The 16,410-nt window shown below is 47.3% G+C and overlaps 1 protein-coding gene across 2 annotated transcripts in view; it reads left to right on the top strand.

Annotated features, from left to right (window-relative positions):
* Positions 1 to 430: 430 nt before the first annotated feature.
* Positions 431 to 16,410, top strand: part of LOC8029073 — a 97,124-nt gene continuing 81,144 nt past the window's right edge. Inside the window, exon 1 of one of the 2 annotated variants that reach the window (XM_029995084.3) lies at positions 431 to 780. In XM_029995084.3, the coding sequence (XP_029850944.1) occupies positions 601 to 780 (180 nt within the window). In that variant the 5' untranslated portion in view covers positions 431 to 600. The remainder of the gene's footprint in view (positions 781 to 16,410) is intronic. The other variant, XM_029995085.3, reaches the window with a different exon arrangement.

The raw sequence follows: 16,410 nt of genomic DNA, 5'->3' as shown, positions 1-16,410 counted from the left end.
TTTGATAACACTAGAAGATGTAACTAGGCCAGCGCTACATCGGCTCCAAATCTTTCACTTCTGAGGCACGTACCGAATGCAGAATAAAGCGACGCGCCTGATACCGAAGAACTGGGTGCAATTTGCGATGCAAGACTGTGCTCTTTCTTACCGAGAACGAGATTCGAGCGTCCCCAGAGACACAGCATCGATTGCTTGTTCTCGCTTTATTCTTAGAATCCACTAAGAAGACACGGATGATGAGAGCGACTACGGATTTTCCTTGTCGACTCATCTAATGCCGCGATGACAACGCTGCGAAAATCTCGGGTGAGAGAGAAGGCGCCCACAGGCGGCGAGGCGTCGAGCGAGCCGTCGAGCGCCAAGTTTCTACGTCACGCGGCACGCGCCGGGCACCTATCCAATCGTAGCTCGGGAAGGGAGTGACGTCGCTGCGCGACGCTCCAGCCCTCCGGCCGTCGGCCGCGTACGAAGCGCGTCGACTCCAGTTTTGGACAAACTTGCTCGCGGGAGGGTGTTCGGCGTACCGCTGCGCTCTGCGTGCCGTGGGGGCCCGTGCCCCGTTTGGAGTATAACCGCGCCCGGACTGCGGTGCTCGCCATGCTGAAGCACGTGCACACGTCCACGTCAACCCTGTCTCCGTTCCGCTGCATCAAGACCCAGGCCAACGACGCGCTGAGCCTCAACAGCAGCGTGAGCTTCGGCAGTGGAGGAGCCGAGCAACTGTCTTCGCGCTCTTCGAGCACGAGTAGCCTGCACGAGGCTCTGCCGCCCAGGAAGGTGAGCTTCACCCCGCTGCTCTCTTGTCCCACCGCTCGTTGCGGCGGCGCGTTGTCGGACGTCGCTTGAGCGGCACGCAGAGTTCTCCACTGGAGTGTTAACTGTGCTGCGGTCGCGCGGCCTCTTGCCTCGCGAAGGGTTCCCACCCACTGGAGAGCGCTGAGAAGGTGCTCGCTGCCTGCTAGGCTACGATTCGCAATGTTGCAGTGCTTGTATTATTTGGGTTTCCTCCCCTCTCTGCTTTCAGTTTCGATCGGAAAAAAATATATTGATATACTGTTCGAAATGAGGAACAAAAAATAAATTCATGCGATTTGAGATAATAAAAAAAAAAGTTCGCTTAAAAGTTGGTTTTCAGATCTTTGTATTTCTTTGGGTTCGAATCAAGTTCGCTTTCTTTTGTGGCACCACGCGCATTCCGAAAACTTTCCCCGGGACGCCGAAGATTCTCTTATCGCGGTCCCAGTCGGTCTTAGGACCGCTGCATAAAAACAAAAACAGCAAAAAAAAAGAAAGCGCCAGGGGCACAAGAGCCATGTTAGCTTAGAGGCGACAGCCCCCTGCAGGTCCCTCCCTCTGGAGCTCCCCTCTGTCGTTCGGGGAGGCTGCTAGCTTTTACTGCAGCCCGGGCCGACTGATGGCGGACGTTTCGGCAGTTTTTCACAGCACCAAACGCCGAATGCCGAGTTCCACTATTAGGCTAGGACAACCTCTAGGTTTTGTTTTTGAACAATATCGCGCGAACGCCGACCGCCTGGTAGATCAGCGCCTTATCGCGGTGTGAAAGAGCAGGTTGGCGAGACCAAGCGCTTATGGCAAAAGGCACACGCCTATATAGTCTCGCTGACTTGCTGCTTCACGCCGCGATAAGGCGCTGATCTACCGGCCGGTTGCTGTTCGCGCGATATTGTTCAAAACATCTGGAGGCTGTACGTCACGGGAATCTTAAGAAAAATGAAGGGAGCTGAATGACACTTAGAAAACGAGCCAGCTGGTGGCTCTTCGTAATTACAAAATCGTAAGACTGAGGAACACAATAGAAAAAGGTAAAAGTCCCAAACGTCACGTTTTTGCTCCCTATATTTCGCACCTATTCGGTGCGGCTGGCCTGCGTCTTATCGCTTGGTCGGGGTGCGAATGCGGCGAACCGTTTTCCGACGATCGGCATACGATCGGCATTGTTGCCCCCGGTGAAAAGTCGTCCCCGAGCATTGCACTGGACGGAATTCTGAAAACGAGTCGGCTATAGTTTCCATCATTACGTATCGCGACGATGTTGTTTACATACGGTAGTTTTAGCGGGTCGTTTTGGTACCTCCGATACCCCCGATAACCATACGATGCATGAGCAAAGGCGTCGGTGGAGTATCGGGTATTGTTACCGAAGTCATCGGAACCATCTACTAAAACCCTCTATTATCTAAACCCATGCCGTTCCTACTTTTTTTTTTATTTAACGCATGCATTAGGAAACATTTTGGCACATATAAAATTCGGGCCGCTCTTTTGCCAGTTTTATTTCGCTTTGGCGCATATGTTCACGGGTCTCATAAGCTTCTCGGCAGCTTACTTCTTTCGATCGCCTGAACATTCCTAAACGAGCCCTGTTGTGCGCTTTCATTATTATTATTATTGTTATTATTCTTATTAATATAAAAGTACGGAAACTCATCATCCTCGCCTCTAAAAGTAAATAAAAGATAAAAAAAAAGGATGTGACGAAGAAGAGAGTCTTTGTAACAACTGTGACCGCTCTGTGACATCTCAGAAATACCGTTGCAGATATCAATCAGACGCCTTGATCTACGCGCCCAGGAGTAGTAGTCCTGTTTGAAATAAAATCGCATGCATTCACGTAACAATAAAAAAAAATTATAAGAAAATTTCAATGTGGGCATTTCAAAACTGCGACAGCAGTGGACGAATTTTATATTTACGAAGAAAATTTCTAAATTCTCATTTTCTTGCTCGAACTCGGTCTATGCGCCCTAAGCATTGTATAAAACCGAAAATAACAATCTTTAGTGATCCTCTTACTTATTAAAAACGCAGCGAGACATCCCGACCGGCGCCTTTTGTTTTACATATATTAAAAAAAAAAAACGAAAACATAACGCGATGTTTGGACGCGCTTTTAATAGGAAAAAAAACCGCGTATGATTATGATTTTCGGTTTTCTGGAACGCTTACGAGGCGCAGAATGAGTTTGCGCCATAAAAATGCGAACTCAAAATCCATACAAATGCCCTTCAAAGGAACTTGAGACGGAAGACATGATGCGATTCAGCAATTTCACAGGGACCTGCGGTCTAAAGGACTTAAAAAAGAAAAAAAAGAAAGCCCGTGAATCAGAAGTACAGCATCGCACGGCCAGCAGTCGTGTCGAAGCAAAATTTTCCAACCGCGGCTGCGCAGAGCCGGGCGGACAACGCCACCGCAGTGCGCAAGAAGTCAGACGGTGCGCGAGGTTCAATGTGCCCGGAACGGTTATATTTCACCCCATCTCACGTGACTCGCGGGCGTAACAGTCGCCTTCGAAAGCTCAAACACGCGCCACAGATGCGATGAAGGTTCTGCCGACGACGAAATGAAAATTGGGGAAGAAATACGGCCAAGGTATATCCGAACCAACCTCGCAAGTTTGCGGCCTGACTGTGCAAATCATTCGGCCAAAATTCGTTTCATAAAAGATCGCAGCGCTAAATCGACTTTTCCAACCGGACCGTATATCTCGGATTAGGTGTGCCCGTGTGTGTATGTATGCAAGGGAGGGAGAAATACCTGGAATTCAGCGTGCATTCCCGCGGGTTGACGCACATCCCCCGCAAAGACAAATACGCGTGTGGCGAATGCCAGTATATGTGATTTGTGCGAGAGTGCGTTCGAGGACGCCATCTCTGGTCTTGTTATTTCCTCCGCCAGTAACTTTGTCTAGTCTCGCTGCGTTTGGTCTCTGTTGGCTGTCTTTCTTGCGTCTGACCTCCGCAGGGAGGACACCGACCGAAGGATCTTAAACGCAGCGATTTACGACCACGGATGTTTAAAGGGCCTGTTTTTCTCCGATGAAACATGTTCTCGTTATCCGCGAAAATGATGTGACAAGAACTCGGAAGGAATATTTCAGATTCTGTCATCAAACAGTATTAAAAAAAAAAAAAAAAATAAACGCTTCGAAGGTTCTTGTCCTATCCCTGCCATATTAGTCAGTAATGCCAGTCAGTTAGTCAGTAATATGTAGTTTCTGGCAAGGCAAAAAAAAAAAAAATCGTGAATGTTTTTCTTTTTGTTTTTGTTTTTTTTACTTCGGCCGTTTTTTGAGCTACCCAAACGAATTGCATCTTCTCGCTATCCGGTCCTTGGTATTCACGGTATGTTATTTATTTTCTCGAAATTCAAAACAACAATTGAGAAAACCGTAAATGAAGATGATGCCGAAACCAGCATTCAAATTTCCGTGCGTTCTCCAGTGGCGTGACGTCACAAATGGTACAGACCTTCAGGTCCTGCAGGTAGTCTTAAACAGAGTATGTCGAGTGTCTTTTGCTTGCTTGCTTAGTGAATCAGCTACCAAGCATTATTTTGCCACCATCAAACGTCCTGTGATCGGTTGGGAGCATGGCTTACTGCCCACTTTGTACCATTTCCGTCGTCACACATCAATGTTGCCAGTAGGGGCTCCCGGTTTGAGAAACACGATAAAAACGAAATTCGAAAATTCAATAACTTCGCGAAATGTATTTCTTTTCACATAATACTTGGCGAACTGGTAGAGCCGTGTCTATCGGTGTGGTGAGCCGATTTTGAGGCAAATCAGCGACCATAAAGACAAAACAAAAAAAAAAAAATTTAAATAAGTCCGATTTATTTTATTTACTTTTTTTTGTTTAAATCCAAATAATATGGTTTATATCACTAGCTATAAAGTAGCGAGTCGTTATCACTCTAAAAAAGTCTGTGCGTCTACTTTCACGCACAACACTCGGAGAGCCAATCACCGCAACGTACAGAGGCAGCTAAGCGAATGACCCTGCCGAAACATAAGTTTAGACCAAAAAACGCAGTCTGAGTTGTGACATTAAGCAGTGCAAAACGTCACCCTCGCATTGCTTAATGTCACAACTCAGACTGCGTTTCTTTGGTCTAAACATATGTTTCGGCATCGTCATTCGCTGAGCTGCCTTCGTAAGTTGCGGTGATTGGCTCTCCGAGTGTTGTGCGGGAAAGCAGACGCACGGGCATTTTTTAGAGTGCAGTAGACTAATTTTAAGTAAACATGACAGAGTGATTGACTAATCCATCCCTTTGCTGAAAACGAAACGGAAGAAAACATTACTGTAAATTTAAGTATTCGCAACTTTCATGACCTATAGGGGGCGCGCTGGCGCCTATCAAAATGGCGGTCATCTGGATCATCGTCGTAGAACAACAGTAAGAGGCTGGGTCCGCGACGCGGAAGTAATTCCAGCTTTGCTATACACGAGCAGTATTGGAGCCTTACTTTATTTCTTCACGTCAGGAAGGTGTAGGCGAGCACCTCTATTGTGAAGCCATCATCCTGGAGCTAGAGAGCGCGATTTTCGCACCGCGGCATCACCGTTGCTGAAGGGTGCGAATCATTAACAACCTTTTATTAATGTAAACACTGTCATACTAAAACAAAATGTAGTGAAAAACACTGTGCTTTTTCTTTCGCGTTGATTTGCTTACAACCATTGCATAACTGGCAAACAGAGTGGTAATTAGAATGCAATTAATTGCAAAGGTGCAAGCGAGCTGGACAAGAATGATGAAAGTAATCCCTGGAGAAGGGGAACAAGAGGGACAAAGGACAAACACAAATCTCCATCTAACCCCTGGTTAGCTCAATTGGTAGAGCGCTCCACCTGTAATGGAGAGGTCCCGGGTTCGATACCCGGACCAGGCGGATTTTTTCGGTCGCTCACCAGTCACCTAGCTGTGTTTGGAGATTTATGTTTGTCCTTTGTCCCTCTTGTTCCCTTCTCCAGGGATTACTTTCATCAAACAGGGTGGAAAGTATAGTAAGAAACTTGAATACTCCGATTTGAAGGTCGCCATTTTTGTGTTTTTGATAGTGCTCGGCCTGCTATAGTCACGAATAAAAAGAGAAGTTTAATTTAGAAGGAAAAACGTCTATAGGCCAACTTGTTCCTGCAAACGAGCGAGAGGTATACCACCGCGCCCTGTGTGGGCGACGAAAGGGCTCCTGACCCGAAGCATCCGATTTTATACACGCAGTCTGATAAGGAATGGCATAAGCCAGAACACACGATGACAACCGAGTTCCAGGTGAGCAAATATTTAGAAAAGAAAGAACTGGGCCAAGCGCGACGTTTGAACACGTTTCCTCTGTGTGGCAGGGGCGTGCGTCGCCAACTCCGCCACTTGCGCGGCAGTGTAAATCTTTCTTTCCTGGTGATTCTTTGATTTAAATAGAAAACAAATGCTGACAGAAAATAGGATATAATACAGAAACGGTATAAAGTAAATAAAAAAAAAACATTTCGAAATTATGTTTTGCTGCAAATGTTTGACTTTAGATAGTCGTAGCAAAACCGGTGTGATTTAAATCGGGATTTTAATTATATTGATTTTTATTCTCCACCGTGGTGTCTGTGGCTCATCTTCTGCTCATTCATCCGCTGCACACACCCCTTTCGAAAGACACGTGCTTCTCTTCAAAGCTTCTAGAATACTCTGCTAAGGCAGAACAGCCAACTGAAATCACGCATTTCGATACGTATAACCCAGACATGTACGTAATGCGTTACTAGTAACGCGTTACTTCTACCTAGTTACTTTCTTCGGTAACAAGTAACGTATTTAGTTACTTTTTTTAGAAAAGGAACGACTAACGTACTTAGTTACTTTTAACACCAAGTAACGACATTCGCATCCCGTTACGTTTGAAGAGTTACTCCTCAAACGGAACGCGTTACTTTGAGGTGTAGAACACCGTTTACCCAGTCAGACTTTAATTCTAACCTGAGTATGCGTCTCTCGCGACAATGGCATATGGGCAACCCGTAAAACAACTACTAAACGGTATGACAGATAGCAACGTTTCTTGGTGAACACGTCAGTCGAACTCTACAACCGGGAACGTCCATCACCCAGCGAACAGAATAAGGTTTGTTGGTCTGACCTTCTGGAATCGTGTGCAGACCGATTGTAAACTCTGAGGTTGTCAGCACGGGACGGCACAGAACCCTTGGAACTTTCGAAGCAGAGTGAACAAAAGAAAAAAAGGGGAATCTCAAATTCAACCAGCTCTTCCTGGAGCACAACACTTCCGTTCCTTCGAGCGCGTCAGTAGAACGACTTCTGAGCGTCGCCGGAGAAGTATACTCAAGGAAGCGGTGAAGCATAACGCAACTGATAAAAACTTGGAGAGGCAGCTTAAATGCAACGGCTACTGAAAAAAAAAAAAGAAGAAATAAATAAACCATGAAACAAAAGAAGTTGTATTTTTGATCGTCAAAGTAAGTCGTTACATTTGAAGTAAGGTAACGCGTTCCTTCTGAGAATGAGTAGCGTGTAACGTATTTAGTTATTTTTTGAGCAAATAACGGTATTTAGTAACTTTTTCGGGGCCACTCGTACATAACTGGTATAACCGCATAGTTTATTTGTTTTTGTTTTTTGTTTTATTATGGGAACATTACGTAAGTTATCGGCCTCCCAACTTGATGGCACCATTTTCGCATGTCATTGTGCAGTCTTTTCTGTGCTGCCAAACGCACCGTTTATAAAAGTTTCTTAGTTTTAATTCTGGGTTCCGACTGGGCCCTTTGGATGCAGCTATCTGAAGGCCTGTTTGTCATGGGTGCAGCTTACTTGAATTAAATAAGTGCACTTGAAGAGAATTGGGGAGAGGGGGGGGGGGGGGGGCTTATATCTGGACATAATTGGCTTTAACTTCAGTATTTGTGCATCTCAAATAGACACAAAAAATAATAATCCCGTCAAAGAAATCGCGATCTGCGGGCATGAAACATGGTGCGTGGTAAAACAGATTTGCGTGCAATATTATGTTCCTTACAAGGCGCTTTGTGGCATTCCCGTTGCACCTCAAGCGCTTCGAAATAGACCGGGCTCTATCCTTAAAAAAAGAGGCCGCGGTTGATTTAGCCTAATGGTTTGTCGCGCACGCTTTGGCCGTCAAGAACAAGTTTTGTTTCCCGAAGTCTTTCGTCGTGTCGTTTAGACTTCTTGCGTGTTTTGGAGAGTTTGAGCAGCCTTCCCTGCAGCTCGATCTAAACGGATCTAAGCACAATTTGTTCGTTCGTGGCAAAAAATGACTCGGAGAAAGTGCTTCCGCAATTTTCCGGACTTATCAGTACTCTCTGGGTCGATACGGCAGAGTTTTGTATGGTACGGGTGTCTGTGTTATCTTTGATTCCCGAACGCTTTGCTCCAGCAGGGCCGGTCATGCATCAATTCTCATCGAAAACATAATCTTATGAATTAATTTCCTTTTTTTTTTTTCCCTCGTGTTTTGTCTTTATTCATACTACGTCGCGTAAACGTCTGAGATAACATTCTTTGCCTGTGAAATATGGGGGCAATCTGTGACACCACATTGCTTAGTTAGACATTTGCTTCTGCTTTCTTAGAAAGCATGCCAGAGCCACCCATTGCAACCTACGGATACAGCCTTGCGCGGGTTGCATTTTCGCGCAGGAATGCTGTCTGCGCTAGATTTTAAAATGGCGCCTGTGTCCTGCCAGAGCCCAGATAGGTTATATACGCGAAAATGTTATCGATGTTCCGTAATCCCGTCGAAACATCCCGAAAGTCGCGTTAAATTGGCCTTAGCATGTCCTAATAAAAATTTGGACTCCATTTTTTTCTTCTAATTAATGCCACGTTGCGTGGAGGACCGACTCGCGGAGCAAAAGTATCAAGCATGCCTCTCCTAGCTCCGAACTTGCTAAACATTTTGGATTGCGTAACTTTTGTTCCTCTGCACGAGAGAAGCTTAGAGAAGCTGCCTATAAAAATACATTCAACGTTTTTCAGACATTTGTGTTTGTGTCGTCGTTTAGAAACCGCAGTCTGGGGTGAATTCACTGCGTATATCTTGCACCAGCTAGTTAGCGTGCACCCTCGTTTTCTTATATTTTTTATTTTTATTTTAAAGGCGTTTTTAAGGAAATACGGATTCAATGGAGCACATTACATATGGTCTTGTAGGGTATGTTGTTGGGCTAGTTGGTTCATCTTTTTCTTCTTGTCCTTGTCTTTTTTCGAGCTATTTTATATGTTTAACCACACTGCGTATGTTGGTGAGCCGTTTTTCGTTTTGAGTGAAAGCGTTAGAAAGTTTATAATATCACTAAATGCTTTTCATTCGTTGCAAATCTGCGATTTCGTGCGGGTTCTGCGTCGGTTGTGTGTCCATGGCGTGATTTAGGGATCATCTTTCTGCTATTCCGGCCCCGGTACACCGGCAAACTTGGGCTAAAGCTACACGCGTTCGGGTCGCGCTCCAATGTTCTTCTCGACTCGATAGTTTCTCCGGCTGACGAGGCTTGCCAAGCCTGGGAGCGCAACGAGCGCGAGATCCGTGGGAAACTTAATCCCCGGTGGGACGCAAATGCGCTGCGGGGCCGCGTAGGACAGCGGCAGTCTTGACCGGGAATAAAGCGGCTTTTCTTGGACGCGTTCCACCGGGGAAGGGTGAGGGGAGCACCCACCGCGCGAGTTTATTCCCTCGCGTGCTTCCTCCCACAGTGCGGCGCAGCGCGCGTGCACGGGTCGATTGGAACAATTGTGGCGCGACCGCGCCGACTAATTGCGGCGGGCCAGAGTGTCAGGCTCGGCTCGCCGAGCGACGTCCTTGTCCGCCTAACGACCGCGACTGATTAAACGGACTATTGAAAGGCCGCTCGAGCTGCCCCCATGCCACGAATACTCGCCGTGTAATAAGCTCGCGAGCGCTCGGGCGACACGAGGCTGCGTGTGTTAGCGATGCTCTCTTTTTTTTCCCTTGGTTTCGAAGGCCTTTCGGGGACTGTCGCGCTTTTTAGCGTCTGTTAGAAGCCCACTTGGCAGAAGGGGGGAGCTCTTTATCGGCTTTACAGAGTAGCCGCTTTTGATTCCTCCGCTCGAAAGTGAGGCGTTTGAATTGAGCCAGCAGTGACTGAGAGCCTTTCCGCCAACGTTTCAAGGGCAGTCGTGACATTAGTCGTAGTGCGGGGGGGGTTGTTCTGTACGTGGCGTGGCGCCCGCGTTGGAGTTCGGTTCGCCTTTCGGGCTGCTGAGTGCGGCGTGTTGGCGTCAATGGTTACCGCGTGAGGCAGCCATATATATAGTGTGCGGCGTCGACGTGGTAACGATGGATGTTCAAGGAAGGCGTCGAAAAGTGACTCATTATGAGGCCGTACGAGGCTTCGTTCTGAGGTGCGTTATTTTTTGCATGCCACCTGTCATGGCCGTTCACCTGTCTCGTTTGTAGAAGGAACACCTAGGCTGATATTTGTAGGCCTTTTTATCTCGGTTGACGGCAGCAGTGGTTATCTCCCGAGTTGTCGTAAAGATAACTTCGGGCTAGAGGTCGCAGCATTCCGTGAATGCGAGAGCGTCCCGCTACGTCAGTTATCTTGTAATATAGGATAACACTTCTCAATGTTTTGTTCGTTTTTTTTTCTTCAATCTTCCACAATCTTAGTTTATCAAATATAATTGATTACGAATACCTATTTCTATGATTCTACTCACCAGAATCACCAGGTGACGCTTCTATTAAGTCCGCGGTTACGACCCAAGTCACTCGAGACCCGGCGCATACTGAGTGCGATATGAATTGTAAACTTCATTGTGATGCAATGAATTACAAGTTTTCTACCTCAAACTATATGTATCGACTGCCCGAAGAAAAGCGCGGTACAAGATAATGATAAAAAAAAATGAATGAAACGAGGTTGGAGAAGGCTAGCGAAAGGCTGTAATCGAATCTCTTTCACGGGCCCCTGGGTCGTACGGATGTCCTCCCAGTCGCTTCCCCAAATTGTGGCATGAGCTTTCGCCTTGTTGCCCAACCAGCTCCCTAAGGCCGGGTCTAGATTTTCTCCACGATGGCTACTGTGTGTGTACGCCAAGACTCGCTGGCGAGGCCGCTTTGGCGTCGGCACGGCCGCACTTCTGCCTCGCAGCAACGCTTGCGAACGCGCGAGCCACACTTTAGCTGCCGGAAAGCAACGACCTCATAAAGTTTGGGCTGCCGCGAGCAAACGGGCAGCTTGAGCCGGACTCGGAGACAATGTTCGGGGGAGTGTGCAGTCGGGAGTGGAAGGAAGCGGGCAATTTGGGCTCCTGCTGCTTTGCGGATGAGGGGGAGGCGAGATGGGCCGCCTAATTGAACCCAAGGAGACCAGTTTCCGTGCTTGGCGGCGCTTTCGCTGGTGGAAATAAAAACGCCGCCTGGGACAATGGCCCGTGCGCGATGGGGCCCCGCCGGATGGGTTCAGTCGGGAGTCCACGCTCCGGTGCGCCTGTCCTCCCGCGCGCCGACGCGGCTGCGCCGGCCACTTTCTTTCCCTGGGCCTTTGAGAGGATCTTGAGTGGCCTTCGGATGACTCTCATCGTCCGTAATACCATTGGGGGGCAGAATGTCGAAGCACTACAGCTTGCCCGTTTCGCACATTGCATTTCATTCATACGCCGAGGTCTATTCGTGATCTGGAAGAGCTCACCGCGGCGCTTGTAAAGGCCCATTCACACGGTAGCGTTTGACTGCGTTGCGGGGTGGCCTAGACGTCGAGGAGCTGCAAGTTACGGCTGTAACCCGCAACGCTCGGTTGTCGTGATAGCTTGTTTCTCGACCTTTGGCAAAAGTACATGTATTCAAACGCCACCGTGTGAATAGGCCATTAATCCAGAGGCGCTTGCGTCTGTATACTTTGCGCCCACATACAGAAATGGTTCTCTGTCGTGCTGCGCTCGTTAATGCCATCTCACTGAATAATCAACGCGAACCAATGCTGACTTGGTACTTCAGATTTTGATCCGATAACTGATAAGAACTGATGGCAAGTCGTAATTTTCCTGTCGCACAATCAAATTGTATATGAAATGTCGTATAACTTCTTTAAAAAATAAAAAAAAATAAAAATTCGATCTTTACATTGATACGCATGTGGATGCGCAGGAGTGTGCGGTACACGCGCTCTCCTCCTCTCCTTATTGCGAAGGGCGAGGCGCTTACTGGATAGGCCTCGGTCTTTCACGATGCCTTCCAAGAACAGGGAGCGGACAGATGGCTGAACAGAAGCGGCGACGTATAACGAAGAGCTCACTTTCGAAAATTGCGCCTTCTTCTGATAGAGCTCCGTGGCGACTTTTTTGCACTGGTGTCTGCGAGAGACAGTAAGAGGGGCACTACTTGTGCCCCTCCATACTGAGTGTGAACGTGCCCAACGTGCCCGAGAAAGGCTGAAGGGTAGAGAGCGACGTTCGGCTTGGGATAGGCAAGCAAGGCGCGAGCTCGTTCTGCTATCACGGAATAGTTCGGTGAAAACAAGCAATGCCTATCGCATTTCAGCGTAGTCTGTAGCGAATCACCGCAGAAACACAACTGCCTTTTCTTCGTATGAAATCGCTTACCGCGTGAGTGGTTACCGCCGAAATAAGTAAAGGTGCGTAGCTCATGGGAACAAAGGAAAGTATTTGCACATAGGGCTCCTGACAACCAAGATCAGAGGCTGTCCCATAGCGAATTCCAGATATTGGTTTGGTGGGAGGCGGGGGGGGGGGGGGGGGGGAGAGGGGGGAGGGAGGAAGGGGTGATAATTTAGGCGGCGGGATCAACCATGGAAGTCGTGGGGAACGGCACCCAGGAGATAATGTCGCGGCTGTCGCCGCCGTGTCACATGGTGCTGTGAAGACTCTGGTTAGGAGCTGCACACACACCGTCGTCGGGACTCGGGGCCCGACGTCGAAGAGAGACGGTACCCAGCACTAGTTCCGGCACATGTAATTTTATCTAAACTCGGCGTGAGTGCGCGACACAGACAACTACTAAGACTTTCTCCGTCCGAAGGCTTGCAATGGCTAACCGCCCTTTTCGCTGTCCCTCATCTTTCTCCTTTTTTTTCCCCTTAGCCGCGAGGCGAGGATTCTTCGTAATCTGGCGCGAACGCCACGGTGAGACACACGCAGACGTGCCCGCACGCACAGCACCGAATGAGTCGGGAATACACTCCGTCACAGTGCCATCCAAAAAGACCTCAAAAAGGCTCACCTTCTCTTCTAAAGAGAAATGACAGAACTTGAAATAATCTGTGAGGTGTGCATGGTGTACATCGTCGAAGTCAACTGGACACTTCCAGTGAGCAAGAGTACTCGTGCATTCTTCAAACAAATAAAAATAAACTTAAAAAAACAAACAGCGAAGAGGCTTTGGAGAGGGCGACCTCCCCTCGCCCCCTCCCTCCCCCTTCTTAGGAGCACCACTGTCCAACATCGATATGTTTTATTGTTGCAAACAACTGGAAATTATATCTAGACATCATTCTAAAAGAAGTTAAGATTGGAAACTTAATCGCGATATTGTATAAATCCCCATCTTGCTCCTCATTTTTTTTTTTAATAGAGAGGAAAGGCGGGTACCTGCCACCATCGCCGCTTGAGAACTCTTCGCGCACACCGGTTTTGGAGGCTGCTGACAGCGCGGCGTTAAACTTGAGCTATCTCAATCTTACGCTTCATTGTTGCCAACATAGACTACCGCAGTATACTGCGGCAGCCTATAAATGGCCTCTGTCCGGAAGCAGTCTTTGTGTTCGGTAAGAGGCCATCTTGCGGCGCGTTCTCCTCTAACAATATTCGTTCTTATGTCTTCTAAGGTAATATCTGGGCTGACGAACACCACTTATTTTGTATTAAGAACGCGAATGAATCACCATACATTATGGGAACTTAGCAGTTTGCGTAGTTTTATAAATAAAACTTTCGTCGCTTAAACTCCTTGTAACAAAGAAAGGTAAATATTTTATTTCTCTCCGTTTTAGGCGTCCTCGGCGTGACGGGTATGTCCCATCGTTTGTCTCTCGTTTGTTTTTGCTTTTTTTTTTTTTTTTTTGCTCTTTCTTTGCATCCAACGACTTTCGTGTTAGGGAAACGGAGCCAGCCGTCGTACTTGGGCCACATTTGGACTAGGATCGGGAACGCGCGTTCGGGAAGGTATAGTTGCGACGATCGTCTCCGTCGTTATGGCTTTTACCTTTCCTCTACGAACACGTCTCTTCGAGATCACATGGTTTGGGCCGAGCTCCCTTTGAATGGAGTCGAGTGCGTGCCGCAAATGGCCCTGCCAATGATGCCCTGGTAAACCGTGTTGGACCTCTGTCAGGAAAAAAGAAAAAAAAAAAGAACAGAAACGCTTTTTTTTTCTTGTGGTCTTTCCCCATCCTCCGCCTCTCGGGATTATGCCGTAGGCGTGACGATCGTGCTCTTCTTCGCGCCGTTCTGCAGACGTTCTTCTTCATCTCTCGTGCTCTGCGCGCTGCTTCTATCAATGGCCTTGTTTGTACGCGTCCCCGGTATCCTTCGTGTCACCTGGTACGGTCCAGTTTGCTCCTCTCGAGTGTCGTGCCGAAGGCCTCCCTTCTTGGGGTCTTTCGTTTCTCGATTTCAGGTATCTGGATCGTCGACGGTCCCGCGTGGACCTCTGTGGTTCCGGGAAACAGTCCGTTCTGCTGGCAGGACTCGATATGCGGGTGGTGTGTGTGGCATTGCATGTCATCGCCCGCCGGCGCATGCTGCAGCAGTCGCTTACGATCAAACGAGTTTGTGACACGTCGTGCAGCTGCTTCGCTTTTCAAGCTTTCCCGTTCATTAGTTTTAGTCCCGATAGACGGGCCGTATAAACACGCGGGAATTATTTTTGTTCCTACTTGCTCGCCCTTGTGGACCGTGTACTGTGAAATATGGATGCACCCATCGGTAAGAAAGAAACGGGCAGGGGTCTTAGGGCTGTCTCCGTGCAGGAATGTTTTATGACAAGGGCCGTTCTGCTTGCGCGCTGATTATGCGATTACCGTCTCGTAACCTCGTATCAATACTCGGCTTCTGGTATAGTTTCTCACTTGTCTCTTCGCTAAGACCTCCGTCGTAGTACTATACCGTTTGTTCGGTTATTTAAGCGAGAGGCAATCTCTACTGCCTTCCAAAGAATTCATGTATTTGTGTTGTTGTTCGTGGGAGAACTCTATCTAGTTAAGTGCCTGGTTATGGGCGAACTTAATTGATTTTTGCGACGCTAATGGCTAATACGCCGAGAGCCCGCTGACATCCCATTAATTACTAGCAGGTTCTTTTCTTTCTCAAGTCTATAGTTTTGCTGCTGTCTCGGCAACTGAAGACGTGCGAACGACGTTGGTAACTGTATACCTGCCGACAGCGTCCGCCTTTTCGCTTCCCGCGTTCTCCTCCGATTCGGAATTTTGCGGCGTTTTTTTCGCGATGAGCCCATCGATCATGGGAGTTCGTCACTCGACACCGGTCGTATCCTGGGAGTCGGATTTTACCAAGATGTTGGCGTCGCGCTGCGATCGCTGGTGGTTTTGTTCCTCTGTTTACGATAGGGGCCTGTTTCTCGGTCTTCTTTCGTTGATAGGAAAGTCGCGTTGGCATGCCTGCAAAGTCGTCTGTCTCAGGCCGTTGTGTACGGTCTCGCATCATGGTCTGCGCGTTACCGTAAATTTGCGAGAACACTCCGAACCAGGGATGGGCAAAATACATGCAAATATGTATTGAAATACAAATACAAAATACTTCGTCAAAATGTATTTAATTACAAATCTAATTACATTTCCAAAAAAGCATTTAAGTACAAGATACAAATACAACCAAAGGTATTTGGTCTCCTCCAAATACTTTTCCAAATACATTTCTCAAAATTTGCGTCAGCGACTTCAGGGCACCTGCAGCCGGTTTCCGGTTATCTCATTTTAATTTTGCATCGCACACTCGGGAGTTAATGTGCGATGCTCTAGTAACCCAATAGAAATATAATCACCAAAAAATGTAATCAGCTTGGAAGTAATAGGTGAAAAAAGTACAGAGCTTCAAGCAACTTTTTTTCTCGATTACATTTTGGAATAGACCAACAAAGAACCGAGACGACCAAAACGCGCCGCACTAGCTAGAGAATTTTTTATTGTTGCAACTCGTACCAGTTCCGAAAATCTGGACGACCCGCGCATTTAGAATGTTCCAGGCAAAAATATGGATGGAAATCAGGCTGGAAAGCATCACAAGTTGTTACAGGCACTTATTTATCCACTCTGCCTGTGAACGTCGGTTTGGTCACTATTCTTGCCCTGGACTCGCACCATAATCACAAAGCCACTAAACGCTTGTGCTTGATTGAGAGACACTGCATTCGGTGCAGAACGTAGTTTTCTTCCTGGTCAGTACAGTGACAATAAATTTGAGGAATGTATTTTCGCCCACAAAATTGTATTTAATTCAATTGTATTTGAAATACCCATGTTTTAGTATTTAAATACACACGTCAAATACATTACCCAATTTGTAATTAAATACAAATGCAAAATACACAAAGTATTTGAAATACGTATTTCAAATACTTGTATTTGAAATACT

The sequence above is a fragment of the Ixodes scapularis genome, unplaced genomic scaffold (genome assembly GCF_016920785.2).
Source record: "Ixodes scapularis isolate PalLabHiFi unplaced genomic scaffold, ASM1692078v2 PGA_scaffold9__187_contigs__length_104089568, whole genome shotgun sequence".
Taxonomy (NCBI): Eukaryota; Metazoa; Arthropoda; class Arachnida; order Ixodida; family Ixodidae; genus Ixodes; species Ixodes scapularis.
Note: the sequence above shows the minus strand (reverse complement) of the source record. Positions and strands in the feature narration are given on the sequence as shown.